Consider the following 26,195-nt stretch of genomic DNA (forward strand, 5'->3'; position numbering starts at 1 on the left):
CATGCCCGCGGCGGGGCCGCGCCCGGCCCGGCTCCAGCCGGCAGCGGCGATGCAGGCAGCGGGCTGCGGCTCGACCTGGCGGTGCGCCGGGAGGCGGGGAACGGGGACGCGCGCGGCGGAGCCGCCCCGCCGCTGATGTCAGCGCGGCCGCCCCGCCCGCCGCCGCCGCAGTGACAGCTCCGCCCGGGCCCAGTCGGGCCCAGCCCAGGCGAGCCGCGCAGCCGGAGCGGGAGCGGGGCGGGCGGGCCGGCCATGGCCGACGACTTCGGCTTCTTTTCCTCGTCCGAGGGGGCCGGCGCCGAGGAGGACCCGGCCGCTGCCTTCCTGGCCCAGCAGGAGAGCGAGATCGCGGGCATCGAGAACGACGAAGGCTTCGGGCCGACCGACGGCGAATCGGCCGCCGCCCCGGCCGGGCAGGCGGCCCCGCCGGAACCGGGTGAGCGCCGCGCTGCGCCAGGGGAGCACGGCCGGGGACCCGCGGGCTCTGCCTGGCTGCGCGCCCGGTAGGCACGGAGAGGGCTGCCACCCCCGTGGGTGTAAAGGAGGGCTGTGCCCCCTTTTACCCCGAGGGCGGGGAGGGGATCCCTCCGGGCTGCACCGCCCACTGCGATCGGGGTTCCCGTGGGATGCACAGCATCCCCGGTGGGTGATGGGGTCCATGCTGCACCCCTAATGGGCAGGCGATGGGGTTTCCCAGTGGACCAGGCCTGCATCCCAGCAAGGGCTATCTGGGGCCTGTGCTTGGTCGCAAAGGGCTTGATGTTGGGGTTCCCTCTCAAGCGTCGGGATGGTGGGGTGAATCCTGAGCTGGGACTTGCCAGTTGTGGGGTGATTCCGTCCCCCTGTGCTGTGGCCGGGTTCCCTGTGTTGGATGGACCCTCCCCCCCATCTCCATGTCTCGGTGCCTACAGCTAGGGCAGCGTGAAAGGCATCCAGGCGGAGTTGAGCAATGTTAGCTGTGTCACTGTCCCTACAGGCAGGAGAGCCCTTTGGGGTGCAAAATGGAAGGCATTTCCATTGGGGACGTTGTGGTCCCAGGCCCTGCAGGTGGAAGGTGCTAATCCTGATCTGTTGCCTCCGGTCTGCAGGGGCAGGGGCTCAAGGGTCTGCTTTCTGCGTGGACACAGGGACGCTGCTGCCACAGTACTCAGGCTCCTTCCCCGAACCCAGGCCCAAAGGGCCTCCTTGTGCTGGCTGTGGAGCAGTGTTTTCACCTCTCCATGGAGGCAGACCTGTGCCCAGAGAGGTGTTGATGGCCGTGGTGATAAATGCAGTCAGACAGGCTGGAGCTGGGTGTAGTCGGAGCCGCACCATGGGGGCGAGCACCGTAGGGACAGCTGTGCTATGGCTATGGCTGCATCTGTGGCTAGCTGGCTGGTAGAAGCCCTGTGGCCGTCACTGGGGAGAGCTCAGGGCCTGGAGTATGCCTCCTTCAAATCCTCCTCTTTTGCAGCAGCGGGGCCCCCTGCATGGGCCTGGCCTTTTGACCGTGCGGTGCAGCTCTCGGTGTTCTCTGGGGCTGGGGGGCAGATGGGGCTGTACCCCAGCTGTGGTGTCAGTGGTACCTCGTTCCCAGCCCTAACCTCACAGCTTGTCCCAGAGGCATCCCCTGAGGTGGGCTCTCAAGGACCTCGGTGTACATGCCTGCTGTCCTCTCCTGGTGGAGCACACTGCAGTTTCTGTCCCTGGCAGGGCTGCCTTCCCTTTGCAGCCCTGCACTGCTGGGCACTCAGCCGACAGCTTTGGGTCAGCTGTCTGTGTCCATCGGCAGCCTCTGCCTGGCCACTTGCAGGTTGGGGTTGGTCAAGTTGTCTTTCTACAGTCAGAGCGCCTGCCTGTGTCCAGCCTCGTGCCTGGAACCATTTCTCTAATCTTCAGATAAGATAAAATACCAGTGAAAACATCGTAAAGACATACATGCCCGGAGAAGCTTGTCTGGGAGAGAGAGAGGTGCTGGCTGAATCTCACCAAGGACAGGACACCATGGGGCCTGGCCCACATACGTGGGGCTGTTGTGGATGGGTGTGCTGGGCTGGAAATGGCACAAACAAACTCCCAGGAACTGATTTGCTTCAGTTTCATAACTAGTCTCTCTGCGATCACCTTCAGCTGCCATAGTTGTGTTTCTCTTTTTCTCTTCCTTTTTCTCTAGCTGGTTTACAGAATGGAGGAGCCACTGTCAACGGAGATGTCTTTCAGGTAAGAGACCTCAGCCCCTTTCCCTGGCCCCGTGGTGCTAAGGGTGATTTGGTGGGTATGGGGCCAGCACTCTGCTGCTCTGCCCCCAGGATTGACTGGAGTTTGCTGTCCTGCTGCAGAACAGCTGTGGTGCTCCTGGAAAGGTCTGGGTCTCGTGAGGGAGTCCTGGCTGCTTCATTCTCACCCCTTTTTGATGAGAAGATTGGTCCCATCTGCCATAACCTGCCCCAAATCTGTTTGTAGGTGGCCTGTGCCCTGAAGGAGTGCCTGGGCCCTAAGAGCAGATGACAAATCCTCCATTCCCCACAGAAGGCCCCTCTCCAGCCTGGGTAGCTCCTGGAGGCTGCTGGGGCAGTCGGGAGCATCTCTTGGCAGAGGCCAGAGCCAGGACAGGGCTGCCATGGGACACTAGCTTTGCTGACTTGGCAGCATCTCCCATTAAACCCACTTGCTCCACGGCCAAGGGTCTTCTGTGAGGACCACCCACCTGGGTCTCAGCTCCCTCTGGGAGCCCAAAGCCCAGCTCTGCTGGCTACAGGAGAAGCTGTGACAAGCCCTTCATCCCACTTGGTGCCCAGCAGTGTGGCATGTGCATTGCCCGTGCCTAGTTTATGGGATAATCACATGAGAAATGGGACAGACTTAATGAGATTGGGGATCTTGGAGGAAAGCCATAATCCCATTGCTGAGCTTGGTGTCGGGCTGGGCATCCCAGCCAGCGGAAGGTGTTAGGAGAGGTGCTGAGCCAGCGTGGTGGTGAGCCTGGTGGGAGCCTTACAGCCAGCTCGGCTCAGAGGAACAAGGGAGGCTCTTGCCTGTGTGCTGGTGTCCAGGCGGGGAGCGGTACCTCCCTTGGGCCCTGCCTCTCACCTCGGCTCTCCCTGTCTCTTGTGGCCAAGCCTGTAGTGACACTCAAGTCCTGGGGCTGCCTTGGCCCAAGTCAGGGCCAGGGAAGCCCAGTGCTGGTGGGGAGCATGTCACAAAGCTGGTGGCTGTCCTCTGCTGGGGGGCTGCCCAGAGGATGCGAGTGCTGCATTGGCAGTGAGCAGAAAGTGAAGGAAGGGAACACTGGGAAGTCTTTCTCAGTGACAGGGCCTGGGGCTGGGAGCTGGGACAGCAGCTTGAGCAGCGCTTTGGGGACACTGTCCCAGATGTCCCAGGCTGTCACCCTCCCTACTTCCTGTCTTGGCTTGTCTGAGTGCTGGGAGTGTGGAGTCCTGCCCTGCTGCCAGCCCTTCGAGGTGGCTGGGCTGTGGGAAGAGCTGGTGCTGATGGTGAGGTGCTCATCTCCCGCAGGAGTCCAACGGTCCCACGGATGCCTACGCAGCCATAGCCAAGGCTGACCGGCTGACCCAAGAACCTGAGAGCATCCGCAAGTGGAGGGAGGAGCAGAAGAAGCGCCTGGAGGAGCTGGGTGAGACCCAAGGCCGTGTTCGTGGCACCTCGCGATGTGGCAGTCGGGGCCCTTGGGGTCCCTCACCTGGCAGTGACTCTGCTGCATCCCAGAGAGGCGTCTCGTGCCCCACGCCATGTGGGCACCCCTTCCAGAGATCTGAGGTCCTTGGGGCAGCAATGCCTTTCAGACAGTAGTCATGGGGACTGGGGACAGGCCTGGGGGGCTGCAGCTGTCCTGCCTGCCGAGGGGCTGCCCAGCATACCCAGTGGGTGCCAGTCTGGCTGATGGGGTCTGTCTTGCTCTGGCCTTAGATGCGGCATCGAAGGTGACCGAGCAGGAATGGCGTGAGAAGGCCAAGAAGGACCTGGAGGAGTGGAACCTGCGTCAGAATGAGCAGATGGAGAAGAACCGGGCAAACAACAGGTATGTTGGGGTCAGTGTGGCCATGAGGGCTGTGGTGTGAGCTGCTGCGCAGCCAGATCTACCTCGCTGGGATGTCTGGGCACCTCTCCCCACAGCGGGGCCCAGCCCTGCAGGGACAGAGATTGGCCAGGCAAGGGGAGAGGCCCCAGGGCTTCAAGTGGCTCCAGCGACTGTGCAGAGCCACCCTGGCTGGGACCACGCTGGGATCACCCTGGGATCTCGGTGCCTTGCATCGTGGCAGGGTTGGAGCACGGTCTGTGCAGCCCTGCCGTCACCGGCAGGTTTTCCTGGTGCTGCATGTGCCGTGATGAGTGGGTCACGCTCTGGGGGAGGTTGCTAACCCCTTCTCTGTTTCTCTCTTTCTAACCCTCTGCCTGCCTGTCTGCTCTGGCTCTCTCTCTGTCTGTGCCTCGGGGGCTAGGATCGCTGACAAAGCCTTTTACCAGCAGCCGGACGCCGATGTCATTGGCTATGTGTATGTGCCTCTTCCAGACTGTATCCTGCCCTGCAGGGTCTGAGGGTCCTGGTCCTAGCGCTGGCTGCGCAGCTAAGGGGAGGGGGGATGCTGGGAGGCACTGGGCCCCGGTGAGATCCTGGAGGGAGGACGATGCAGCTGAGTGTCTTCAAATGGTGGAGTCTCAGGAGGCAATTGGAGCTCCTGGTAATGCCCCTGTGGGGGCTGGTTGAAGAGACAAAGCCATGGGGTCTTGTCATTTTGGGGGGTGGCTCAGGGGGTGGAGAAGTCTTGGGAGCAGACAGACACCCCACTGCCCCTGGGTGAATGATGTCTGGGGCGAGCGCAGCCAACAGCAGCCTTGAGCATCTTGTGTCTCTGGATCCTGGAGGATGCTGAGGTCATTGGCTGGAGCAAGGGGACAGGCAGCGGGGACATGAGGGGCTCCCAGACAGAGGGGAGGGTCTCCTTGGAAAGGGTTCTGCCAGTGACAACCCTCAACGTCTCCCCAGGGCCTCGGAGGAAGCATTCCTGAAGGAGTCCAAGGAGGAGACCCCGGGCTCCGAGTGGGAGAAGGTGGCCCAGCTCTGTGATTTCAACCCCAAGAGCAGCAAGCAGAGCAAGGATGTCTCCCGGATGCGCTCGGTGCTCATCTCCCTCAAACAGACGCCCCTGTCCCGCTAGCTGCCGCCTGGCACGGCCGGGAGCACAGCAAGGCAAGGCCAGGCTCACGGAGCCGGGAGGCTTCGTGGGGCCAGCCCAGGAGGGCCCTCACCCTCCCTGCCCCCTGCTCCCTGCTCCGTGCCTCGGCTGTGCTCGAGTCACTGGTGTAACTCTCCCCATGGTTTTCCTTTGCTTAAAAGGTGCATCGGTCTCTTTTTACACTTATTTATTACTGTGGCGTTTCCCTGGGAAGCGACACTGGGTGGCAAAGCTGAGTTAAGTGGGGGAGCCCCTGGCCTGGGCTTTGTGGGAGGTTGTGCCCAGGGGCCTGGCTGAGTGAGAGGGGGAACAACCCACCCTGTGTTCCCCACCTCACCCCTATGCTGGGAATATACCTGCCTGCGGCTGTCCTGGTGCTGGGCAGCTGCAGGCACGGCAGCCCCGTGTCCGGGCCTGGGTCCTAGCCCCAAGGCAGTGATCCTAGTGGGACCCCAGGCTGCCGTCTGCCTTTCCCAAAGGGGGATCCCAGTGAGGGTGTAGAGCAGAGCTGGTGCCCAGGGAACAGCCCTGACAGCTCCGCACTACTGGGTGCTGCGGGGAGCATGGCTGCAGTGTGATGCTGCCGGGCTAGCAGGGACTGGGGAGTGTGAGTGTGGGCACCCAGGCTGGGCCAGGACTGCCAGCGGTTGCCCCAAGCCCAGCAGAACTCTCCCCACCCTGGCTGTGCACCCCAAAAAGCTGGTGGGGCTCCAAGCAGCAGTTGCAGTGTCCATGTCCCATCCATCCTGCGGGGCTGCTGGTGCCAGGCAGCACAGTGGTGCAGGGCACTGGGAAGGGGCCATGGGGTGAGTGTGGGATGTTTTCTGTCCTTCCCCCAAGACCTCCAGCAGTTGGGAATGTGGGGTGCAGGCTTCAGGGGCCCTTGGCTCTGTTCTGCTCCTTCCCCTGTTACTAGGGTGGGAGACAGAGGCTGTGCGGTTGCAGGGAAGGAGGTAGGAAGGTCCAGCTGCTGTGGGGCAGGTTGAGCCCCCAGCTCCCCAACCCAGGGGCCCAGAGCAGGATTGGGCAGAGTTCTGGTGCTGGGGCTTGTGCTGTCCCTGGAGAACAACCCGCACATCTGTCTGCAGCTGCTCTGTGGCTTCTCTCTGGCCCCCGATGGATTTGCACACCTAAGGCAGTGTAGCAAGATGTCTCAGTCCCGCTCCCCACCCTGCAAGGCACACGCTTTCCAGCCCAAACACCAGCTTTCTCTCTGCTTGTTAGGGCTGGCACCAGCCCCGAGGCCCAGCCCTGGCAACCTCCAAAACTCACAGCTAGCAGGAGAGGGGCAGGCCTGCACGCACCCTGCTGTGAGGCAGCCTTGAGCTTGTGCCCCAGATCTGGCCCACTGGGGGCTTGGGAAGGGCTCGCAGCAGCAGGCTGGGTGGACATGGAGCAGAGCCCGCAAAACATTTGCTCGAGCCTCACCGCAGAGCCTGCTCAGCCAAAAAGCAAGTATGCAGAGCTCTCCTGCCCTGCAGCTACGGCTCCACGAGTCAGGAAGGTCCCCTGCCCTGCTGCCGCATCCCTGGCTCTGGGGCACTGTCTCAGCAGTGGGCTGGGAAGGGACATGGGCATATAGGGAGTCACTTGGTGGTGTGTGCTGGGATCGTGCCCCCTTGTCCACAGGGCTGATCGCTCCTACTGCCCCCCTGCGCTCCAGCACGGGTAGGCAGCTCTGCCGCGGTGCGAGATGGACGCCGATGCAATACCTCGGGACTGGGCTGCCTGCCTCTGCCTGTCACCGCAGAGCAGCGGGAAGCACCTCTGGCTGCTTCTGTCCCTCCAGCCCCCACAGGCAGCCGGGCCCCTGGGTCCCCCAGCTGCCGTGCACCCCGTGTCAGGCAGGGGCAGCCAGCTCCCGGGGAGCCGTGCCCACAGCTGTTCTACATCCCCTCGGCTTTGGTATCTGTGACTGTTCAAATTACCTGTTACAATAAACCGACATCTCCAATCCTACAGGGCACTGTCGTCTTTCTGCTGCAGCAGCACACACGTGTGTGTTGAGGAGAACCCACAGCCACGAAGCCTCCTGTGGAAAGGACGGGGCTGGAGGAGAACCGCATCCTACCTGAAAAACCAGGAGCGAGGGGAATGGCCAGAGGGTTTGCGCTGTGCTGGGGCAGAAGCAGAGGCAGGAGGGTCCGGGAGGAGGGCTGTGCTCTGCCCCTGCGAGCTCCTGCTTGTCCAGACGGGCCGCGCGGCTCCCCAGCCCGCTGCGCCAGCCTCCAGGCTGCCGAGGGCTTGCGCTCGCAGATGTGCCCCCCGGCTGCCTCGCGCCCCTGCCGTGAGCTGGCTGGGCTGGAGGTGCCAGCGAGGCAGCCAAAAGCAGCAGTTTTGGGAAAGAGGTGCTGAGCAGGCAGCTAACCAGGGAAGGCAGGCAGCACCATGGGCTCTCCAGTGCAGAGGCGGAGCTCACCCTGCTCAGCACCGGCGAAAGCTTGTCCCCCACCCTCATGTCTCGGAAGTCAGCTCCGGTGGGTGGTCCAGAGCCTTCCCTCTCTCCTCACTGAGGCCCACCGGCACAACTCCCTGGGCAGGACAAACGGAGCGCTCGTCTGGGGGCAGCAGTGGGTTTATACCCCTCACTCCGTCCTCCAGAGAAGCTCGTCAGGGCAAAGCGGGCTCAGTCGGCTGCAAAGTCACCGCAGGCCAGGGAGGGCCAGGGCGCAGACCCCAACATGCAGCCGCCCAGAGAGCAACACCTGGGAACACCGCAGGCAGCCCAGCGTGAGGAGGCACCGCAGCAAGGCGAGCGGTGTCTGCGCCCCCTTCCCTGCAGCCCTGACATGGGAGAGCAAAGCCTCGCTGCTCACCAAACCCCCCTGGTATGACCCAAACGATCCAAGGCCAACAGCGGGACTTGGAGCTGCCCATGACGATGTCTGTCACGACACAGGCAGTGTCACGAACAGGGCACTTGCTCAGCAGCCGGTTCCAGCTCACACGAAGCAGTGAGCTGCGCAGGAACCGACGCCCCAGCAGAAGCAGCCGAAGCAGCAGCGCACGGGCCAGGCCCCGTTTTGGAAATGGGAGCTCCCAGCTGGTTTTCACAGGGAGTTACATCTCCTGTGTCCTGCTTGCATCACCGCAGCTTTGAGGCAGCCGTGCCTGCTCCCCTGCCTTCCTACACTGTTTGTTTACTCTTCTGGCTTCTCAATGCTCTGCAATCCAGTATCAGTCAGAATCTCGCTGCAATTCACTTTATTACTCACCGGTTGCAACCAGATCACATATTCTCCCCAAACAACTCACCGCTGCTTATGAACTCTGTCCTGCCGGGACCAAGCCCTAAACAGCTGTCACCTCCTACCCAGGCAGCTCATTTCCCAAACGCTGGTGCACCGCCTGACTAAAGCCACACCTCAGTGCAGACCACGACCCCCAGGACACAATTTTGACAGACTGTGACAGCATCAAGCAGGGACATGAGGTCTGGCAAGGCCGGAGAGCCTTAGTGAGATGCAGCCTCCAGTGTTGCAGGAGCAGAAGTTCTCAGGGAATCAAGAAATGCCAGGGCCCAAATTTCAGGTTAATTACAGAGGTGTATTAGCCGCGTTTCCAGCGCTCTGGTACACACAGCCTCTCTGACACTGGCTCCACCAAGATGTCAAACTGTCTCTCAGAAAACTCCCTCTGCAGGCAGAATCCGCCCTGCCCGGCGGGGCGCAGGCCGGCCGGTGCACGCCCGCAGCTCCTCTCTCGCCTGATTTCACTTTCTGGATTTCATGGCTGTGACCACCATGCCTCCCAGGAGGGCGGCGAAGGTGAAGCCCTGCGCCAGGATACGCGCCCGCATCATCAGCTGAGACGTCCGGGTGTTGCCTCTCTTGAAGCTGATCAGTCCGTAGGCCAGGACGCTGACGGTGCAGAGGCAGCCTGCGGGGAAGGGCCGAAGGACGGCTCAGCCGAGCAGGGCAGGGGCTGCGAGGACCACCTCACGCCTCCCCCCTCCCCTAAGGGCCGCTGGCTCACCAGCCAACACCCTCCAACAAGAGCCATCCCCCCCCGCCGGAGGGCGAGCCCTTGGGTTCGGGGCTCACGGCCCTGCCCCGCCACCAGCCGCCTCCACCGCCCCGGCCCTTCCCCGCCTCCCGCCCTCCCCCCTCACCGAGGGGCACCAGGGGGTTCTCGCGGGTCTTGCGCAGGAACTTATCCCCGAAGCCCTCCTCGCGGAACACCGGCAGCGGGCTGGGCGGCAGCGGCGGGGGAGGCGCGGCCGCCATGGCTGCGGCGCGCAGGGAAGGTGACCACCCGCCGCCCTCCCCGGCTGCCGTAGCGCGGAAGCGGCGCGCGCTCCCGGAGGTCAATGCGGAAGGGAGGGACACACCCCTCCCGGCAGGCCGCGCAACCCGCCCCCCGCCGCGGGGCATGCCGGGGGTTGTAGTCCGTAGTCGCAGACCCAAGCGGGCCGCGGGGAGAGCGCAGGACTACGCTTCCCGTGGTGCCCCGCGCCGAGACCCCGCCTCGCGCGGCCCGGCCCGGCGCTCGGCGGCGGTAGCAACGTGGGGCCGCCATGCCGAAGGCGAAGGGGAAGAACCGGCGGCAGAAGTACTCCTATAACCTCAACCGCAAGCGGCTCTACCGCAGCGCCCGCCGCCGCGCCGCCCCGCGCATCGGCTGGTGAGGGCCGCGGGGGTGGGCACATGGCGGGGGACGTGCGTGGGCAGCGCGGCCGGGAGCCCGCCGCCCTGTGGGGGGGTGGGTGTCCCGGGGGTCCCTGCTGCACGGCTTGGGGGAGGGGGTTTCGCACCGACGCGGGGAGGGCGAGCGCAGCCCGTGATGCCGGTGCCTGTCCCCGCACAGCTCGCACATCCGCCATGCCTGGGACCCGACCAAGTCGGTGGCGCAGAACCTGGCCGAGATGGGCCTGGCCGAGGATCCCAACAAGGCCGTCCCAATCCCCAAGAGGAAGGTGCTGGTAAGTGCGGCCGTGCGCCGCCGGGGAAGGGCAGGGGTGGCTCGGCTGGGGCTGCTGCTTTGCGGGGGGCGGGCGGTCAGGCCTCCCCCAGGACACGCAGCCGGGCTGGGGGAAGGCAGCATGGAGAGCAGCCCGCTTTGGAGCGCGGGTCAGGTGGCTTTGGATCAGTCTCTGTAGGTGCGTGGGTTTCTTATCTTTATTAACCCACTTTTCTTGCCAAGATCCTGGCGTGGGAACGAGCTACCCTGTCACAGAGAAATAACGGGCTTTGGAACACGTAGAAGTAATGTCAGTCAATCTCCTGGGACTTGCCAGAGAGGTGGGGTTGGGAACGCTGCAGCTGAGTTGCTCCTGATAACAGAGAAAGCCTCTTTTGTGTACAGCAGCACCAGCCTGGCCTGCCTGCGTCAGTGGGCAATGTTTCCAGGCAAAAGGTGGCCCCACGAAATGGTGCACTCATGAAAAAATCGGGAGTGACCTTGTTTGCCACTTGTCTCCGTTCACACAGTGTTGTTCAGTCCACAGGCTTGCCCATGGGCTAGCTTAGTGGCACAAATTGGGCTCTGTTTAAGCCAGCTGAAATTTCTTGGTCCTTGCAGCCATTGTATAAGCAGTTTGGCATTTTGGGAGCAATGTATGGGGACTCAGCTCTCCTCTAAACGGGCTTTTATTGAATTGCCTTCTCTCTCATGTCACACAGGGGATGGAAGTGGAAAGTGATGGACAAGAGCAAGGAAAGAAAATGGTGCGGAAGCCCTACGTGGTGAACGGTCAGTGCCGCTTCTGTCCTCCCCAGGGAGCCCTTCACCACCTCCAGCCTTGGCAGGTGTCCTGCGTTCAGCTGCCGTGGCATTTGGGGGTCTCCCAAGGCCCTGTGGCTTATTTTCTCTCTCACCTCTGTGCCATGCCAGGGACAGGGAAGGATGTTACTTCTTGTCCAGGCTTGTGGGCTGGTAGAGGAGTAACCCCCTGGCAGCAGTCAGCTGGGGGTTCCCAGCCAGGCCAGAGCTGAGCCAGGACAGCGGCTCTGCCATTCCTGTATCTCCTGATTTTCCTTTTCCCTCCTGTGCTGCTTTTTTCATAGTATTTCTGCCTGCAGCCCCAAGAGGGCTCTTGTGCTGGTGTGTGGCACCAGGGTGACAAGAAACTGTGGCTGCGGTACCCCCCGTGTTTTCGTGGGCAGCTGGGCAGCTCTGAACAGCCACGCTCTGCAGCCTGGGCAGAAAGGCTCCACTCCTCATGGTGTGAGCTGGAGAGGAGCCGCAGCACAGGCCTGGGTGCCTGTGGCCTCTGTGGAGGCTGTTACCTTGTTTGTTGCCCTGCACGATGGTGCTGGGAAGCAGCCCTGCGTGTGCGAGCAGCTGAGCTGTGCTGCAGGAGCCATCTCCTTCCTGCAGTACTGGCCGGGCTCGATCGTGGGAAGGGGCTGGGGACCTCTGAGGTGCTGGTTGCTTCCCTCCCCTGCCTGCCTGCCTCACGTTGGCCCTGTCCTCTGCCTAGAGATGGAATACGAGGCCAGTCTCCCCGAGAAGAAGTCAAACACGCTCTCACGAGACCTCATTGACTACGTGCGGTACATGATACAGAACCATGGGGAGAACTACAAGGTAAGTACTGGCTGTCCCAGAGCAAGGAGCAACTGGAGCGATTCACTCCTGGATCCTCTGCAGGATGGGATCCTCCCAGTCCTGGATCCTGTTTCACAGTCAGCTGATTATTAAGGGGAAGCAGCACTTTGAACCTTGGCCAGATCCCTGTCTGAGTCAGTGTGATCACAGCTGGCCTGGGTGGGCCTTTGCAGCATGGCTGGGCTGGTTTGGTGTTTGCTTTTGGGGCCACTCCTCTGACTTACTCCCTCCTCTGTCACAGGAAATGGCTCGAGATGAGAAGAACTACTACCAGGATACTCCCAAGCAGATTAAGAGAAAAATCAACGTGTACAAGAATTTCTATCCCGAGGAGTACAAGGATTTTATTGCATCACTCAAGCAGGAAAAGATGGACGTGCAGTGACTGCCCTTTTTTCCCTCAGGTTTGCCTGCCAGTGCAGGCTTGACATGACTATTTTCTGGACTGAGCAGGGACTGACAGACAGGTGAGTCACTCATAGGCTTATTCCCTGCAAGTGGAGCTATGCAAAGCCTCTGGCGATGGAGGAAGGACCTTCATTAGACAGAGAGAGTTATAACCGGGCATGAAAGACTCTTGGCTGTGGCTTGTGGCGTTGGGACTGAATGTGCTGTCCTGCTCCCTTTCTGCGTGGCAGCCAGCACTTCTTTTGCCTTGTCAAAATAAATTACTTTTTAAAGCTGGTGTGAATGTCTCACTCATGGGCTCTCTCTTGGTGCAGTCCCACTTCAGAGAGCTCCTGGTGCTGACCCGTGGGACATGGGCATTGGGTGCACGTCACTCTCTCCAGCAGGAAGGCTGGGGGCCCATGGGGTGCGGGCAGCACTTGGGCCTTTGCTGCTTTCCCTGTAGGCAGCAGAGGTTGGAGCGGGGCCATGTGCTGCTTCCTTCCCCTGCAGCCACCTTCCTGCCAGGCTGGAGGCCCCTTCCCTGCCAAGGAGCTGGAGGGCAGCGCAGAGAGATCAGTTTCTTTTATTGACAAACTGTAGGAGCGACTGTACAAAAAGTTTTGCAGCAGAGACTGGCCGGTGCGTACTCCCTTTCCCCGATGAGCTCCTCACCTTCCACGGTGGGTTTTCCAGCGCCCTGTGGCCTGACACAGCAGCCCTTCTGCCTGCAGGCAGCGCTTCCTGCAGTCCCTGAGCCTGGCTCCTTCCCCTTCTCCCTGGGGCAGCTGAGAGGGAGAACAGGCAGGGGGGCAAACGCCTGCTGAGCGCAGCTCCTACCAGACAGCCCGTCTTTACCCCTGTTCAGGATGAGGCGTCAGCGCAGGGCTGGCCGATAACCTGCCTTCATCTTTCCCAAACGGGACGGTAAATACAGCGCTGGGGGAAGTAAGAGCTGTGCTCAGACCTGGTGAGGGACTGCCTGAGCTGGTTGTTCCCACTGGTGTGTGCCGTACTGGCGGCGCTGTGGGGCAGGGCTGTGCCAGCAGTAACCTGCCGTGTCAGGAAGGAGAGCCCATCTCCTGGGATGACCTGGCTGGGCCGGTGGGCGAGAGGGTTACCTTGCTTGGTCAGCCCTACTCATTCAAGACCTTGCAGGGCTGCCATGAAGGCGTGGGGCCCTGTCCTGTGCTGCACGTTCCCACTCACCAGGGGGTTAAAAGCCGTGCTTGCGCCTCCATCCCAAGGGAGATTTTGTCCCTGAACTGGGGGAGGCGGCTGCCCTCTCCCCGAAGCAGAGAGCAGAGCCTGCTGCTTGTGTTCCCTGAGGGCAGCCGTGCTGCAGCTCAACCCCAAACCCTGTGGGGTGCAGTGAACACCCCAGGACTAGCAGCCTGCTACCAGTGAGTCTGAGCTCCAGGGCTCCTGCCCCACCACCTCCATCCTTGCGCTGTGGACCCCAAAGAGGAGCTGCACCGGGGGTGGAAGCCTGTCCACCCCCTGCGCGGGCTCAGGGCTGGGAGAGCAGGGTGACCAGCAGGTTCTTCACGCGGAGGACGCTGGTGGCAGTGCTCAGGCTGGCCCAGGTCGCGCTGGTGGGCAGGAGGAAGAGCTCCCGCTGCTCGCTGAGCGTGTGCAGAGCCAGCTCCTCCTGCAGCTCTGCTGCGCTCAGGGCATCGCTCTTGTCCTGTGAGGGAGAGAGGCGGCTGCTCAGGAGGGGAGCAGCGCCGGGAGCAGTGCTGCTGGCTGGCAGGAGCCCCATCCTGCCTGTGCGGTCCTGGCAGGGATCGTGCGCAGGCAGGGCTGCCTCGCTCTTGCACTGGAGTCGCTTTGGCACAAGCTAATGGGAAGCAGCACCAGGCATGTGCTGGGTCATCTGCCTGGGGAATGTATTTCCCCCTTGGGGATTTTGCATGCTGCTGCCTCGGTGCTCTCCTGAAACTCGTCAGTGGGGCACTGGTAACAGCAGCCCTGCCTCCTGATGAAGACTGGAGGAGACAGGCCCCAAGAAATTAGATTTTGCAAATGCCAGTAGATTTGGGGTATCAGGATTTCCCCCTGGGGCCCTGGGGAGGGGCAGTTTCACTGAGCATCTGCACGGACGGACGGATGGACACCCACCTGCTTGTTGGCCAGCACAATCAGGGGCAGCCGGGGCTCTGCAGCCAGCAGCGTGTGCAGCTCCTGGCGCGCCGTCAGCAGGCGTGACCTGTCCACCGAGTCCACCACGAACACCAGCACGTCAGCCTGGCTCAGGTAGTGGGGCCAGTACGCTCGCAGGTTCTGGCTGCCGCCCACTGCGGGAGACGGGCAGGATCAGGCATCGGCGTGGGGGTGAGCGAGGCTGCCATCTCCCTGTAGCACCCCGGGGAACCAGACCTCTTTGCCCGGGATGCTCTGCACCCCCAGCCTGGTGCCGGCAGGTGGGGGAACCCTCAGGGCCGTGCAGGCTCAGCCCCGGGGGAGGCAGCGGGGCCAGGCCAGCCTTACCCTCCAGCAGGTCCATCTCCAGCCCCTCGACGTAGAGCTGGACAGAGTTGAAGCCGTGGGTGGGTGCGATGCGCTCCCTGGCCGTCTGGCTGCAGATGTAGTGCAGGACGCTGCTCTTCCCGGCCCCGTCCAGTCCCAGCACCAGCACCTGCCTCCAGTCCAGCTGCGGGGACACAGGAGGGGGTGGGGGCCGGTCTCAGGACCCGCAGCTCCGTGCTCAGGCAGCTGGTTGAGGGACCAGCCCGGAGCGAGGGGTCCTGCCAGTCCTTGCAGCCCTTGCTCCAGCCCGGTGGGCTCCAGGGGTGGTTCAAACGGGGGACCCCTTCCCCAGCAGGACGGGCTGCAGGAGGAGTCCCCAAGGGCCATCATCCTGCGGAATATCCTGGGGAATCCAGTCTGACCGGCTCTAGGGGATCCTGGTGCGAGATCCCAGGGGTACCCCGACCCTGCACCCCCTTCCCCAGCCCCACGTGCTCAGGGGGATCCGGCTGGCGATCCAGAGCCTTCCCCAGCCTGGTGACCACAGGGGCGATCCCGACCCCCTGCCCCTTCCCCAGTCTGACGGGTCTCGAGGATCTGAGGAACCCGGAAAGATCCCGATCCCCTGCCCCGTCCCCCTCCCTCGTTGGGCTCGAGGAGATCCCGGTAAGGGGCTCCCGGTATAGGGGTTCCCGGTCTAGTGGATCCCGAGGAGATCCTGATCACAGGAGATGAGCCGGGGGTCCCGGCGAAGCTCTGTCCTCCCCTTACCGCGTCCCCAGGGGGTGCTCGGTCCCGCAGCTCCCGCAGCTCCCGCTCCCACCAGTCCTCCCAGCCGGTGCCGGTGCCGGTGCCGCGGAAGTAGAGCTTCCAGGCGATGAAGAGGAGGGAGCCGAGGGCGGCCACGGCGGCCCCCAGGGCCCCCGTCAGGTCCCGGAGGGCGCCGGGCAGAGCCATGCGGCACCGGCAGCGGCACCGGCAGCGGCACCGGCAGCGCCGCAGCTGTGCCCCCCCCCGCCCCCCCCCGCCAGCTGCGCCCGCGGGCGGCGCGCCAGCGCCAGCTGCGCCCGCCCCTTACGTCACCGCCGCGCTTAAAGGGGCCGCTCCGACCGCGGGGCGGGGTGGGGGGATGGAGAAATCACAGAATCATTCAGGTTGGAAAAGACCTTGGAGATCATCGAGTCCAACCACCAGCCCTGCTCTGCCAAGCACACCCTAGGCCGTATCTCCCAGCACCGCATTTAAACGGCCTTTGAACACCTCCAGGGATGGCGACTCAGCCACATCCCTGGCCAGCCTGTTCCAATGCCTGACAACCGCAGCCTGTTCCAATGCCTGACAACCGCAGCCTATTCCAATGCCTGACAACCCCTTCAGTGAAAAAATTTTTCCTAATGTCAAGCCTAAACCTACCCTGGTGCAGATTGAGTCCCGTTCTTATATCATTAATTACCTGTGAGAAGAGACCAGCACCTGCCTCTCTACAGTGTCCTCTCAGGTAGCTGTAGAGAGCAATAAGGGCTCCCCTCAGCCTCCTTTTCTTTAGACTAAACAGCCCCAGTTCCCTCAGCCGCTCTTCATAAGCCTCACTCTCTAGGCCTTTCACCAGCTTTGCTGCCCTTCTCTGCACTCTCTCCAGCACCTCAATGACTTTCTCGCAATGGAGTGCCCAAAACTGAGCACAGTACTAAGGGTGTGGCCTCACCACTGCTGAGTAAAGAGGGACGATCACCTCCCTACTCCTGCTGGCCACAGTATTCCTAATACAGGCCAGGATGCTGTTGGCCTTCTTGGCCACCTGGGCACACTGCTGGCTCTTGTTCAGCCGGCTGCTGACCAGCACCCCCAGTTCCTTTTCTGCCGGACAGCTTTCCAGCCACTCATCCCCCAGCCTGTAGCGCTGCATGGGGTTGTTGTGGCCCAAGTGCAGGACCTGGCACTTGGCCTTGTTGACCCTCATACAACTGGCCTCAGCCCGTCGATCCAGCCTGTCCAGGTCCTTCTGCAGAGCCTCCCTACCCTAGAGCAGATCAACACTCCCACCCAACTTGGTGTCACCTGCAAACTTACTGAGGGTGCATTCTATCCCTTTGTTGAGATCATTGATAAATATGTTAAGCAGAAGTGGCCCTAGGACCGACCCCTGCGGAACACCACTTGTGACTGGCCACCAGCTGGATTTAACCCCATTGGTCACCACTCACTGGGCCCAGCCGTCCAGCAGTGTTTTACCCAGCGGAGTGCATGCTCATCCAAGCCATGAGCAGTCAGTTTCTTCACTAGAATTCTGTGGAAAACAGAGTCGAAGCCTTTACGGAGGTCGAGGTAAACAATATCCATAGCCTTTCCCTTATCCATCAGGCAGGTCATCTTGTCATAGAAGGAGTTCAGGTTTATTAAGCAGGACCTGCCTCTCATAAACCCACACTGACTGGGCCTGATCACCTGGTTCCTCCATAAATGACTTGCGATGGCACTCAGGATGATCAGCTCCATGACCTTCCCTGTCGATGAGGTCAGACTGACAGGCCTGTAGTTTCCTGGATCCTCCTTTCGGCCTTTGGATGGATGGAAGGACGGAGGGAGGGAGGAATGGTGGGGAGAAGTAGGGACGATGCGGAGAGGGAAGGAGGCAGCAGGGCGGCCCCAGCCAGGGCGCTGACGCGTGACCCGCCCCCGGGCCCCACACCCGCCTGGCAGCCTGGCACCCAGCACAGTGAGCGCCCACGGGCCTGGGGGTTGCACCCGCTGCCTACGGGACTCGTTTGTCCTCAATCGTCCCTGGTGGCACAACACACCCCTGCCCCGGGCCAGGCTCCACCAGGAGCGGCTGTGGAGTCTTCGCTGGAGTCACCATGCCCGGCCAGCCTGCAGCAGGGCGACAAGGGACCCCCAGCCCCGCAGCCGGGGCCATGGGGGGGGCTGGGGGCCATGGGGGGGGCTGGGCGCCCCGCCCCTTCAACACAACCACGCCCCACTCCGCTCGGCCCCGCCCTGCCTGAACTACACTTCCCAGCGTGCCCCGCGTGCGCCGCCAGCTCTCGCGAGAGCTTCGAGCCTATAAGAGCACTCCTGGCGGTAGCACCGCCCCCCCCGCGCCTCACCCCAGGTGGCGGCGGTGGCCGTGGCTGCCCCGCGGGATCCGCTATGGCGCCGCCGGCCCCCGGCCCGCCGCCCCCCGCCGAGCCTCGCTAGCCTCAGCCGAGCCGCGGCGCCGCCGCCACCATGAGCTCTCGGCAGCCGGACGCTCCCGGTAAGGCTCCCCCCCCCCCGCCCCCCCCCCCCACCGGCCCGGGTAGGCCGCGGCGGCGCTGAGCGCTGCCCTCTCTGTTCGCAGCGCTGGAGCAGGGCGGCGGGGCCCGCCCGGGCAAGATGTCGCTGCCCATCGGCGTGCCGCGGCGGGCCTTCAGCTACGACGACGCCCTGGAGGACACGGCGCCCATGACGCCGCCGCCCGCCGACCTGTGCGCCGGCGTCCTCTGGAAGCAGCCGGTTATCCCCGAGCGCAAGTACCAGGAGCTCTCGAAGGTACGGGCCGGCCGGTTGCCGCGGTGGCCCTGGCCCGGGCGTGCCTCCCGTGTGCTGCTGCAGCCCGGCCCTGGCAGCCCTCCCGCCTGGCCGACGCACCGCACCGGGCGAGCTGCCCTCCGCGGCAGGGACTGCTGGGAGCCCTCGGGAGGTGCTGGGGACCGGGAACCGGCTTTGCCGCCTGGCCCTGTTGTGGGGACGCTGAAGTGTGGTTGAGAGAAGCAGGCTCCTGGAACATGCCTCTTTGGGGTGTTTATGGGTAAAAAAAGCTGCAAGCTGTAATTAAATGAGAGCAAAAGGCTGGATTTAGGTTGGATGTAAATTCTTTACGATGAGGGTGGTGATGTGCTGGAACAGTTGCCCACGGAAAGCTGTGGATGCCCCATCCCTGGAAGTGTTTGGAATCAGGTGGGACAAGGCTTTGAGCAACCAGATCTAGTGAAAGATGTCCTTGCCTGCAGCAGGGGGGTCAGACTAGATCTTTGAAGGTCCCATCCAACCCAAACTGTTCTGTGTAATGACTGTGGGGATGCTGTGGGTGCAGGACCGTCTCTTTTAAATTTACAGGCTGTTTTCTAAGTCTGAAGTAAAGTTAAATGTTGTTGAATGAATTAAATAACTCTGCATCCCTTTGAGCTTAACCTCTACTTTTTGCCTCACTTTGTTTTAAGATCCTTCTTGTGGCAGAAAACCTAAAGTGGCTCGGCACAAAAAGCAAACTGTCCAGTCAGGGAACAGCAACTCCTGTGTCAGGAGGAGGAAGTCTGTGTTTTGCAAGATTTCTTGTTTTCTAGCTTTCATTGTCTGGTTCTTTGTTGCTAGGGTGGTGGAGCTGTGACCACTAGATACACTGAGCTAGAAACTGATATAAGGAATGAGGGGGAAAACAAGATCTAAACACCAGTCTGTAATCTGTGACTGCCATTCTGTATTTAGCTTGTGTTTGAGCTGTCTCTGGAAGGGTGCTCTTGCCCAATTGACCTTGAAGTCCAGTTTGCAGTTATGAGAATGGAAGTAGATCTGTTCTGGTTTCTTTCCTGTTGACCTTTCTGTACTTAGACCAATGACTTATTGGCTCTCAGCCTGGTAGGTTTTTAAATGTTGAATGCAAGTTTCTTCTTCATTGCTAAGAATTATAAGGTTCAAGCTCTAAATGTTCTGGGCTGTAGTGAGAACAGTGTATGGGTTTCTTCCATGGGATGGAGGCTAGCTGCTAGAACAGCTGGGCCTTGTGTCTTATTTGAGTAGAGATGTGTCCTGGCAAGGTGCTGAGATACTCTCTCATCTTAAGCTCTACCCTGCTTCTTCCCCACAGATTGAGGAAGGGGATGCTAACATGAATGCACCTGTCCTAACTCCTTCATCATCCACCGAAAGTGTTAACAAGGTACCTGTGGTGAAGGCCAAGGCCACTCACATCATCATGAACTCTCTCATCACAAGTAAGAACTCTCACCTCTAATGTGGTGGCTAAGGGGGTGTGGGCACATGAGTGTGCTTTGGCTTGGTAATGCTTCAAGGTAACTACCAGAGCTCCTGGACAGCTTGTGGGTTCAGACCAACTCTGTTCTTGACCTGTATGGTATTTTTTCCTTCTAGGAGGAAGCAAGGAACTAGGGAATAGGTGGCACTTACTGCCTCTGTGTTTCCAGGTGGTGGGTGATGAGGGAGGAGTGCAGGGTACATGAGCTGCTCATAGGGCACTGCAGTTCATGCCAGCTTGTTGCTGGAGTGCAGAGGTAGCTGCTGCTGCTACTTTGTTTGCTTATTAACTTGTTCTTTCTGAATGATGGGTAAAGCTCTAAAATTAACCAAAGTGGTGTGGAGAGCTGACATACTGTGCTAATGAAGTGCTTGCTGGCTGTTATGTTAGTTAATAGCAGCAGCAGCTGTCTTGCTAACAGTAATACTTTAAAAAAATCAACAAAACTCATAAATCATGATGCTTTAAAATCAAATTGGGTCAGTTATGTTTGCAGGGAAGACTTGCCTGTCTGCAGCCAGAGGAGTTATTCATGTGTTAATCCTGTCCCTGCTGCTGCTTCTTTTAGCAGCTGGGATCTGAGCTTCATCTTTTCCTCCAAGCAGTGCCTTCAAAGACTTCTAGATTTTCAGACCAGTATTTTGGAGTAGCTACACATTTGTACTTATTTCAGTCTTGGCTCAAAAATAACCAATGCATCAGAAAATAACCAATGCATCAGAAAAATAACATCCAGGAATATGGACTTTCTTCTGGAAAGCAGCTCCTGTTCTAGTCTAATGATAAAATGCTAATCTAGCTAAAACCACAATGGCCTAAAAATGTTCTTGTGCAGTAAGAAGTCAAGAGTGCCAACCTACACCTCCCAGGAAGACTCAGTCACAAGTTGGAAATAAACAAAGGTTCTCTAGATTTCTTGTGTGTACAGTGCACTGTCCCTGCAAATAACTTCAATATTAACATGGGAAGGACTTTGGGCTTTTCCAGTCATCTTTTTGTGCTCTAACTCCTTTTGACTTTTTTCTTAGTTCCACTAGGGAGTTGAACATCTTATGCAGGTGGGGGGGGGGGGTGTGGCAGGGAAGTGCTTATATTTTTCAGAACTCATGTTAGTGTATTAGATGCTGGCTCTGTATTTGGCTGAAATAGCTTATTGTGCCTAATCTAGAATCACTGGGAGTCTTTACACCTGTTCTGCAAGGATGTGATTGTCAGATTAGCTAGTGTGGGCAGTCTTTCAGAAGACTTCATTTTTTTTGGCCAAAAAACTCCCTTGAATCTAGAGGGCCACTTAAAATATCCAGCTTATTGGGGTCTCCTAGATTTAAGAAGTTGTAATTAGGAGTGATGTGGCTTCTTGAGTGAGATGAGTTTAATGACAGGTGTTGCACTTGTTATAATCTGGTGATTTGGGACACATCACTGTTCATCTTGCTTATCCCTGTGACTCAGGATAGTTTTCAAGTCAGAATATCTCCTTAGCTTCATCGTGCTGCTTCTGTCAACTCCTCACATGTAGGTAGGAATGATGAAAAAAGGGGCTTACATTTGTTTGCTGAAGTTGCCTTTCTTTGCTAGAAACGCTTGTGGTGGCATTTCTGTGTCAATATGTGCTCTTGTCCATTCCAGAGCAGACTCAGGAGAGCATTCAGCGCTTTGAGCAGCAGGCAGGGCTGAGAGATGCTGGCTACACTCCTCACAAAGGCCTCACTACTGAGGAGACCAAGTATCACCGAGTGGCTGAGGCAGTCCACGTAAGGCTTGTTTTGCATTGTCTTTCTCTGTGCAGGTTGTGTACTCGCTTAAGACCTATCTGGTGACATAACTTTTGGAGCATGTTGTAGGACTCTTCTTAAACTGCTTCCCCTAAAGGCTTTTAGCTCATTGTGTAAAAAGGTTACCCACTTATGTTTTAAAGATAGCATTAGCCTTTGTAGTTTTGAAACAAACTTTTTTCTGAAATCTGTCATGTTCCATGGTTATGTCAGACTATCTCAGTCATCTTTCCAAGTGGGGACATTGCTACACATAATGTAGATCCTTGCTGTACCTTCAAATGGTGCCTTGCAGTGGACTGGTGTAACTGTCCCAAGAGAACTTGTAAACCATGCATATCTGTTATAGAAGTTGGCAGGTGAAATTGGGCTTGTCTCTTCCTGGAAATGAAGACAAAAGTCTTGACTCGACATGTTTCTGACGAGCTCAGTTGTCAACAGTAATCTTGCAGTTGGAGTTTAATAGTGAACTCTCCAAGTTTACTCCCACAAGGTTAAAGTTTCAATAATGATGTTGGTGAATTGCATTAGTGTGGCTTGGGTAGCCACAGGAAACATTCTGAGAAGGTGCCCGTGTAGCTGGTGTTTGAACTATAACTGCCCTTCAGGTGACTTTTTCAAAGTGTTTGTACTCTCTGACTTGTAATAACCTGGTTCACGTGCACCTGGTTCCTGTTTATTTTATGAGCAATGCAGTTCATGTTAGTGTTTCCATCCTGTTATGTGTGTGGATTATTTCTCAGGTCTAGTACTTGCAGACCTTGTACCTTCTGTACGAGGTCTGGTCTCACCTTCACTAGAGAACTTGTGGCACTGAAGGCTTTGTCGCTCTGAAAAGTGCTGGAGACAAATGGTTGCTGTGGCCCTTAGCCTTGCTACCAGGTAGCTGAACCGATGTGTAAGCTAGCTCTGCTGCATCTGCAGCCTCCCTGTGAATGCTGGTGTGGAAGCAGTGCGTTGTTGTTGGATAGTGACTCTGAATTGCGGAGTGAGCTGTAGGTGTTACTTTCCTTCCTCTAGCCTGGAGGATGTGTCTTGAGCATAGTGGACATCCAAAACACTTACATCTGATGTGGAAGGAAGCTTAAGGGGTGTATGCAAGTATTGTGATACTGGGTTTAGCTTTAGGTGAAGTGACACTTAAATCCTTTATCTCCTGTGATACAAACAATTGTCCAGTTTTGACAATAAAACTGGCTGTTTGTTTCTTACGTCTTGTGTTTAAGCTCTGTTGCTTCTGTGTTTCTCTTGCCTCTCCTAACAGAAGCTAAAAATGCAGAGTGGAGAGATGACAAAAGATGACAAACAGACTACTTCTGCTCAGTCCACTCCAAGCAGCACTCCCCACTCCTCTCCCAAGCATAAAACCAGGTACTGTCTTCTGGCAGACCACTGCCTCCTTTGGTTTCCTACAGGCTGCTGAGGTGGGAACTGCTACAAATTCTTATCCAGTGAGGGTCTAAGGGATGAAATTCAGAACCTGCTGTGGATTTGCGTTGGATAGATCCAAATGTTTAAAGCTTGTGGAACTTAAGCGCACATATCTTCATCCTGGGTGGTAACAAACCTACTAAGATCATTTAAATTGCCCCAAATAACTACATGGAAAGTTCCTGGCACAGTGGGATGTCTTGAAGTATTTATTTTCATGTTTTATACATCTCAATGATTTTTCCCTAGGGGTTGGTTTAGTCAGGGATCCTCTACTTCTATCACTGGCCCAGACTTTGCCACGGAAGCTGGTGGGGACAGATTGCCATCTGAAAGATGGAGCTTTTTTGGTCCCAAAGCCATCCAGAAATCCACCAATGATCCAGGTATGTCCTCTAAAATCCCCTGCCCTGAAAGAGCTAGGGGAGAGCTGGCACAGCAAACTTATTAGCTATTTCTGGAGCCTTATCCTGCTTAGCTTGTTACTTTCTAGGACTGCCTTGTGAACGTGTGCTGTTCATACAGTTTCTGTGCTTAAGTATAAAGCAGTTGGGTGAAACCTATGCCAAGGACCTGAAAGTAGAAATAACTTGCACTGAGCTGCAGTGGAAGGGCAGGTGTGAAGGTTTTTTATGTGGCTTTTTTACTCCCTGCTGTGTGGCAAAACCAGAACTGGAAGTGCCAGCCTCTAATGTGTGGAGCAGGCTTTAGATGACGTGAAGCTCCTGGGTCTTACATAGGCTTTCTGCAGTGCTGGGCATCAGTGACACTGCTCGCTCCTGGCAGCAGTGGCAAAAGGACTTGGCTTGTTTTCCTAGCTCTTACTTGCTGTGACTTTGTTTGTTTTTGGTCATCAGGAGGATTTACCATCCAATCCTATAAGGGTGCCCAGAAGCCATCCCCAATGGAGCTGATGCGTGCTCAGGCTACTAGGATGTCAGAGGATCCAGTCACCTTCAAGCCACCCAAAATGGACATTCCAGTCACAGAAGGGAGGAAACAATCTCCACGTTCCCATAATATCAAACCACGGGATCTAAATGTGCTCACTCCCACCGGGTTCTAGGAGGAATGCTTCTGGTGTCTTTAGTGGGCTACAGGGTGTCTTAGGCTCTGCTTCCCTGTCCTGTTGTGCTGCAGTAAAATAGGAAAATCTCCCTTCCAGCTCTTCATCTCAGAAAAGGAAACAGTTGTGACTGTCCTAAAACCAGTCTTGGAAAAACTCCTGCACTAGTACTAAACCACTGTAAACCATCCTGTCTGCTGTACTGCACCAGTTCGGTCTGCTGGGCTGCACTAAATGTGCTTCTGGGCACATTACACCACAGTAGAACCTTGAACCATGTTTTGTGGGACAGAACTGCATGTGGTGTGCAAGCAGGCTTGCTTGTCTACCTGTAGTCTGATTGTCTTTTCCTGCTGGGTGCTGGAGTACCCTCAGGAGGTCCGTGGTTCTGTCTGGCATATACAAAACACCAGCAGAAAATGATGAAAACAAGCAAGGACTGAAAACTGGACCATGTGGTGGTGGGTCAGTTTTAAATGTGACACTCCCTTTCTATCCAGTGTGACCTTATAGTTTAACACCTAATACTAATTTGTTGGAATTTTTTCAAAGGAAAAGTGGAGCAGTGACCATTCTAAGATGCTCTTATTAGAAAGCCAGGGAGCAGGATCTAATGGGGCTTGGCAGTAATAAGGAAGAATTGATTTTCTCCCAGCTCTTTATCTTCTTCCAAAAAGGTGGAAATGACCAGAGCTGGTGTGGCTTGAACCAAGTAATCATCCTCTCTTCTTTCTGCAAAGCAACACTGTCCTGCCTTCTCCTAGACCACAGACTTACAGATGTTCTGGCACTCTGGGTGCTGCTTGATTTGCTGGTTTGGTTTTGTTCAGTTTTTTTTTCCCCCTAGCATCTTGTATGAATCATGTAGAAGTGTATTGGACACCAGGGGCACTTCTCAAATAGGGTTCTTGTTTCATCAGCATTAAATGCATTTTGCAGGGCTGGGGGAGGACTGAGGGCAGATCAAGGCTAAATGTTCCTCCTTGCTATGATAGAGCTGTATGTAATTTTTTGGCCTAGTCAGAACCAGTTACTGGGAACAGCTAACACCGCTTTCATGAAAAGTGGAAGGAACTCCTGGCTGCTATCTAATCCCTTAAGCATTATAGGCAGTGTTGCTCTGTAATCTTCACCTGTCCTGTGGCAAACAGGTCTCTTCTTTCTGCACTTCACAATTGTGCTGCAGAGCTCCCTCAGCCAGCAGCAGGCTTTCTGTAGTGGTGAGGTGGGAGCAGCAGCCTTGCATCTGGTACTGGAAGCTTCTCTGTTGCCAGGACATTATACAGAGGTTACTTAACACCTGGTAACCATAGAGCTCTGGGGTTTCAGCTGCCTTAAACCAAACATTCCTCCCAGAGGGTGAGGCAGGGTTGGCTCACTTGGCTAGCTGCTGTCCCCTCTGAAGAAGCACGTTTTGTGGCTCTGCTTCCTCTCAAGCTTCAACAGCACTGCCAATGATGTGTTGTGTTGAAAGTCTCCCACCCAACCAAGCAGTTCTCACTGTCACTATTCGTTTGCACCTTGGCAATCAGTCTCTCATTTGACATTAATTTATTTGTTGTCTGTATTCATGTCTATAATGTGTATGATTTTTTTGTTTGTTACAAGAAAATAAAATCCTTGTGAATGGAGGTCTGTGGTGTGTGTTAGCACTGGCAAAGTGTCTGTGGAAGAAATGTGGGACTGTCCAGTGAGTGTGGGGGTCAGAGTTCTGCCTAATTAGGCTCTGGCAGCACCTGCACTGGGGTAAAATGTTTGCTCTGTAAAATTCCCTTTTGACAGGGAGGCTGTGTTTAAAGCCAGACTCAGTCCTGTCTTAGGGCTTAAGCAGATGAAACTAAACATGAAATCTTTGTGTTTTCTTGAGCTATTCAAATGGAGATTCTTCATCTTCCTGAGATTGCTTCTCTTGCAGCTTGTGCTGTGGACCTCTTGCTGGAATGCAGTTTCTTTTCTAGCCTAATGATAGAAGTCTAGTCCAGTTGAAAGGACTGAACTGGAAAATACATCTGAATGAGCACATCATGCAGGAAGAGCAGCTTTCTGGAGCAGGGAGCACTTGGGAGTTTGCACTGTTGGGAATGCTTCTTGCTACTACTTCTAAAACATGCCTCACTTTCCCCTGTATGGCTTATCCCTGGATTAAGACGTGCAATGTCATGCAGACGAGTGGTTTGTTCTACATCTGGCAGTTGGGAAGAGGCTTCCTAAAGCAGGTGGAGCAAACCTGTGAGCTCCAGGTCAGACCTTTCCAAACAGCTCTGGGCTAACTGAAGCCGGGCTTCTGCATGAAGCCTTGCTGGGAAGCAAGCACCAGGCCTTCAGTGTGTGCA

The 26,195-nt window shown here is 57.5% G+C and overlaps 5 protein-coding genes across 9 annotated transcripts; 3 read left to right on the forward strand and 2 right to left on the reverse strand.

The window, feature by feature from the left end:
- Window positions 1–244: 244 nt before the first annotated feature.
- On the forward strand, window positions 245–5,360 carry CLTB (clathrin light chain B). Of its 4 annotated transcripts, none has more exons than XM_086470813.1 (6): window positions 245–436; window positions 2,153–2,199; window positions 3,496–3,613; window positions 3,907–4,018; window positions 4,440–4,493; window positions 4,985–5,360. In XM_086470813.1, the coding sequence occupies exons 1-6, from the start codon at window positions 253–255 to the stop codon at window positions 5,154–5,156; spliced, it is 687 nt and encodes a 228-aa protein (XP_086326939.1). In that variant the 5' UTR covers window positions 245–252; the 3' UTR covers window positions 5,157–5,360. The 4 variants fall into 4 exon arrangements, with proteins under 4 accessions (XP_086326939.1, XP_086326941.1, XP_086326940.1 ...); XM_086470815.1 differs by having other exon boundaries at window positions 2,174–2,199; window positions 4,961–5,360; XM_086470814.1 differs by lacking the exon at window positions 4,440–4,493.
- A 3,012-nt stretch (window positions 5,361–8,372) lies between these two features.
- On the reverse strand, window positions 8,373–9,400 carry HIGD2A (HIG1 hypoxia inducible domain family member 2A). The gene is made up of 2 exons (XM_086471058.1): window positions 9,286–9,400; window positions 8,373–9,053 (listed from the first exon to the last, which is right to left on the reverse strand). The coding sequence occupies exons 1-2, from the start codon at window positions 9,398–9,400 to the stop codon at window positions 8,887–8,889; spliced, it is 282 nt and encodes a 93-aa protein (XP_086327184.1). The 3' UTR covers window positions 8,373–8,886.
- A 290-nt stretch (window positions 9,401–9,690) lies between these two features.
- Window positions 9,691–12,408, forward strand: NOP16 (NOP16 nucleolar protein). Of its 2 annotated transcripts, none has more exons than XM_086471002.1 (5): window positions 9,691–9,797; window positions 9,981–10,099; window positions 10,806–10,865; window positions 11,596–11,702; window positions 11,965–12,408. In XM_086471002.1, exons 1-5 carry the CDS (start codon window positions 9,691–9,693, stop codon window positions 12,106–12,108), a joined length of 537 nt encoding a protein of 178 aa, XP_086327128.1. In that variant the 3' UTR covers window positions 12,109–12,408. The 2 variants fall into 2 exon arrangements, with proteins under 2 accessions (XP_086327128.1, XP_086327127.1); XM_086471001.1 differs by having other exon boundaries at window positions 9,981–10,095; window positions 10,796–10,865.
- A 1,212-nt stretch (window positions 12,409–13,620) lies between these two features.
- On the reverse strand, window positions 13,621–15,536 carry ARL10 (ARF like GTPase 10). The gene is made up of 4 exons (XM_086471172.1): window positions 15,351–15,536; window positions 14,601–14,763; window positions 14,232–14,407; window positions 13,621–13,797 (listed from the first exon to the last, which is right to left on the reverse strand). The coding sequence occupies exons 1-4, from the start codon at window positions 15,534–15,536 to the stop codon at window positions 13,621–13,623; spliced, it is 702 nt and encodes a 233-aa protein (XP_086327298.1).
- Window positions 15,537–17,804: 2,268 nt separating this feature from the next.
- KIAA1191 (KIAA1191 ortholog) lies at window positions 17,805–25,493 on the forward strand. Its single transcript, XM_086470902.1, has 7 exons — window positions 17,805–17,832; window positions 17,917–18,107; window positions 19,423–19,549; window positions 21,220–21,344; window positions 22,630–22,736; window positions 23,046–23,182; window positions 23,654–25,493. The coding sequence occupies exons 1-7, from the start codon at window positions 17,805–17,807 to the stop codon at window positions 23,860–23,862; spliced, it is 924 nt and encodes a 307-aa protein (XP_086327028.1). The 3' UTR covers window positions 23,863–25,493.
- The last annotated feature ends 702 nt before the right edge of the window (window positions 25,494–26,195 follow it).

The sequence above is a fragment of the Leptosomus discolor genome, chromosome 10, assembly GCF_034619465.1.
Source record: "Leptosomus discolor isolate bLepDis1 chromosome 10, bLepDis1.hap2, whole genome shotgun sequence".
NCBI classification, from domain to species: domain Eukaryota; kingdom Metazoa; phylum Chordata; class Aves; order Leptosomiformes; family Leptosomidae; genus Leptosomus; species Leptosomus discolor.

Bases quoted from the DNA above. Each gene is read 5' to 3' on its own strand.
- ARL10 (XM_086471172.1), bottom strand. From the start codon at position 15,536: ATGGCTCTGCCCGGCGCCCTCCGGGACCTGACGGGGGCCCTGGGGGCC. The intron at 14,764-15,350 runs GTAAGGGGAGGA...GTGTCCCCGCAG, and splicing joins GAGCACCCCCTGGGGACGCG to CTGGACTGGAGGCAGGTGCT. The intron at 13,798-14,231 runs GTGGGTGTCCAT...TCTCCCTCACAG, and splicing joins TTGTGCTGGCCAACAAGCAG to GACAAGAGCGATGCCCTGAG.
- NOP16 (XM_086471001.1), top strand. From the start codon at position 9,691: ATGCCGAAGGCGAAGGGGAAGAACCGGCGGCAGAAGTACTCCTATAAC. The intron at 10,866-11,595 runs GTCAGTGCCGCT...TCCTCTGCCTAG, and splicing joins GAAGCCCTACGTGGTGAACG to AGATGGAATACGAGGCCAGT. The intron at 11,703-11,964 runs GTAAGTACTGGC...CCTCTGTCACAG, and splicing joins ACCATGGGGAGAACTACAAG to GAAATGGCTCGAGATGAGAA.
- CLTB (XM_086470815.1), top strand. From the start codon at position 253: ATGGCCGACGACTTCGGCTTCTTTTCCTCGTCCGAGGGGGCCGGCGCC. The intron at 3,614-3,906 runs GTGAGACCCAAG...CTCTGGCCTTAG, and splicing joins GAAGCGCCTGGAGGAGCTGG to ATGCGGCATCGAAGGTGACC. The intron at 4,019-4,439 runs GTATGTTGGGGT...CTCGGGGGCTAG, and splicing joins AAGAACCGGGCAAACAACAG to GATCGCTGACAAAGCCTTTT.
- HIGD2A (XM_086471058.1), bottom strand. From the start codon at position 9,400: ATGGCGGCCGCGCCTCCCCCGCCGCTGCCGCCCAGCCCGCTGCCGGTG. The intron at 9,054-9,285 runs GTGAGGGGGGAG...CCTTCCCCGCAG, and splicing joins GAACCCCCTGGTGCCCCTCG to GCTGCCTCTGCACCGTCAGC.
- KIAA1191 (XM_086470902.1), top strand. From the start codon at position 17,805: ATGAGCTCTCGGCAGCCGGACGCTCCCG. The intron at 22,737-23,045 runs GTACTGTCTTCT...ATTTTTCCCTAG, and splicing joins TCTCCCAAGCATAAAACCAG to GGGTTGGTTTAGTCAGGGAT. The intron at 23,183-23,653 runs GTATGTCCTCTA...TTTGGTCATCAG, and splicing joins GAAATCCACCAATGATCCAG to GAGGATTTACCATCCAATCC.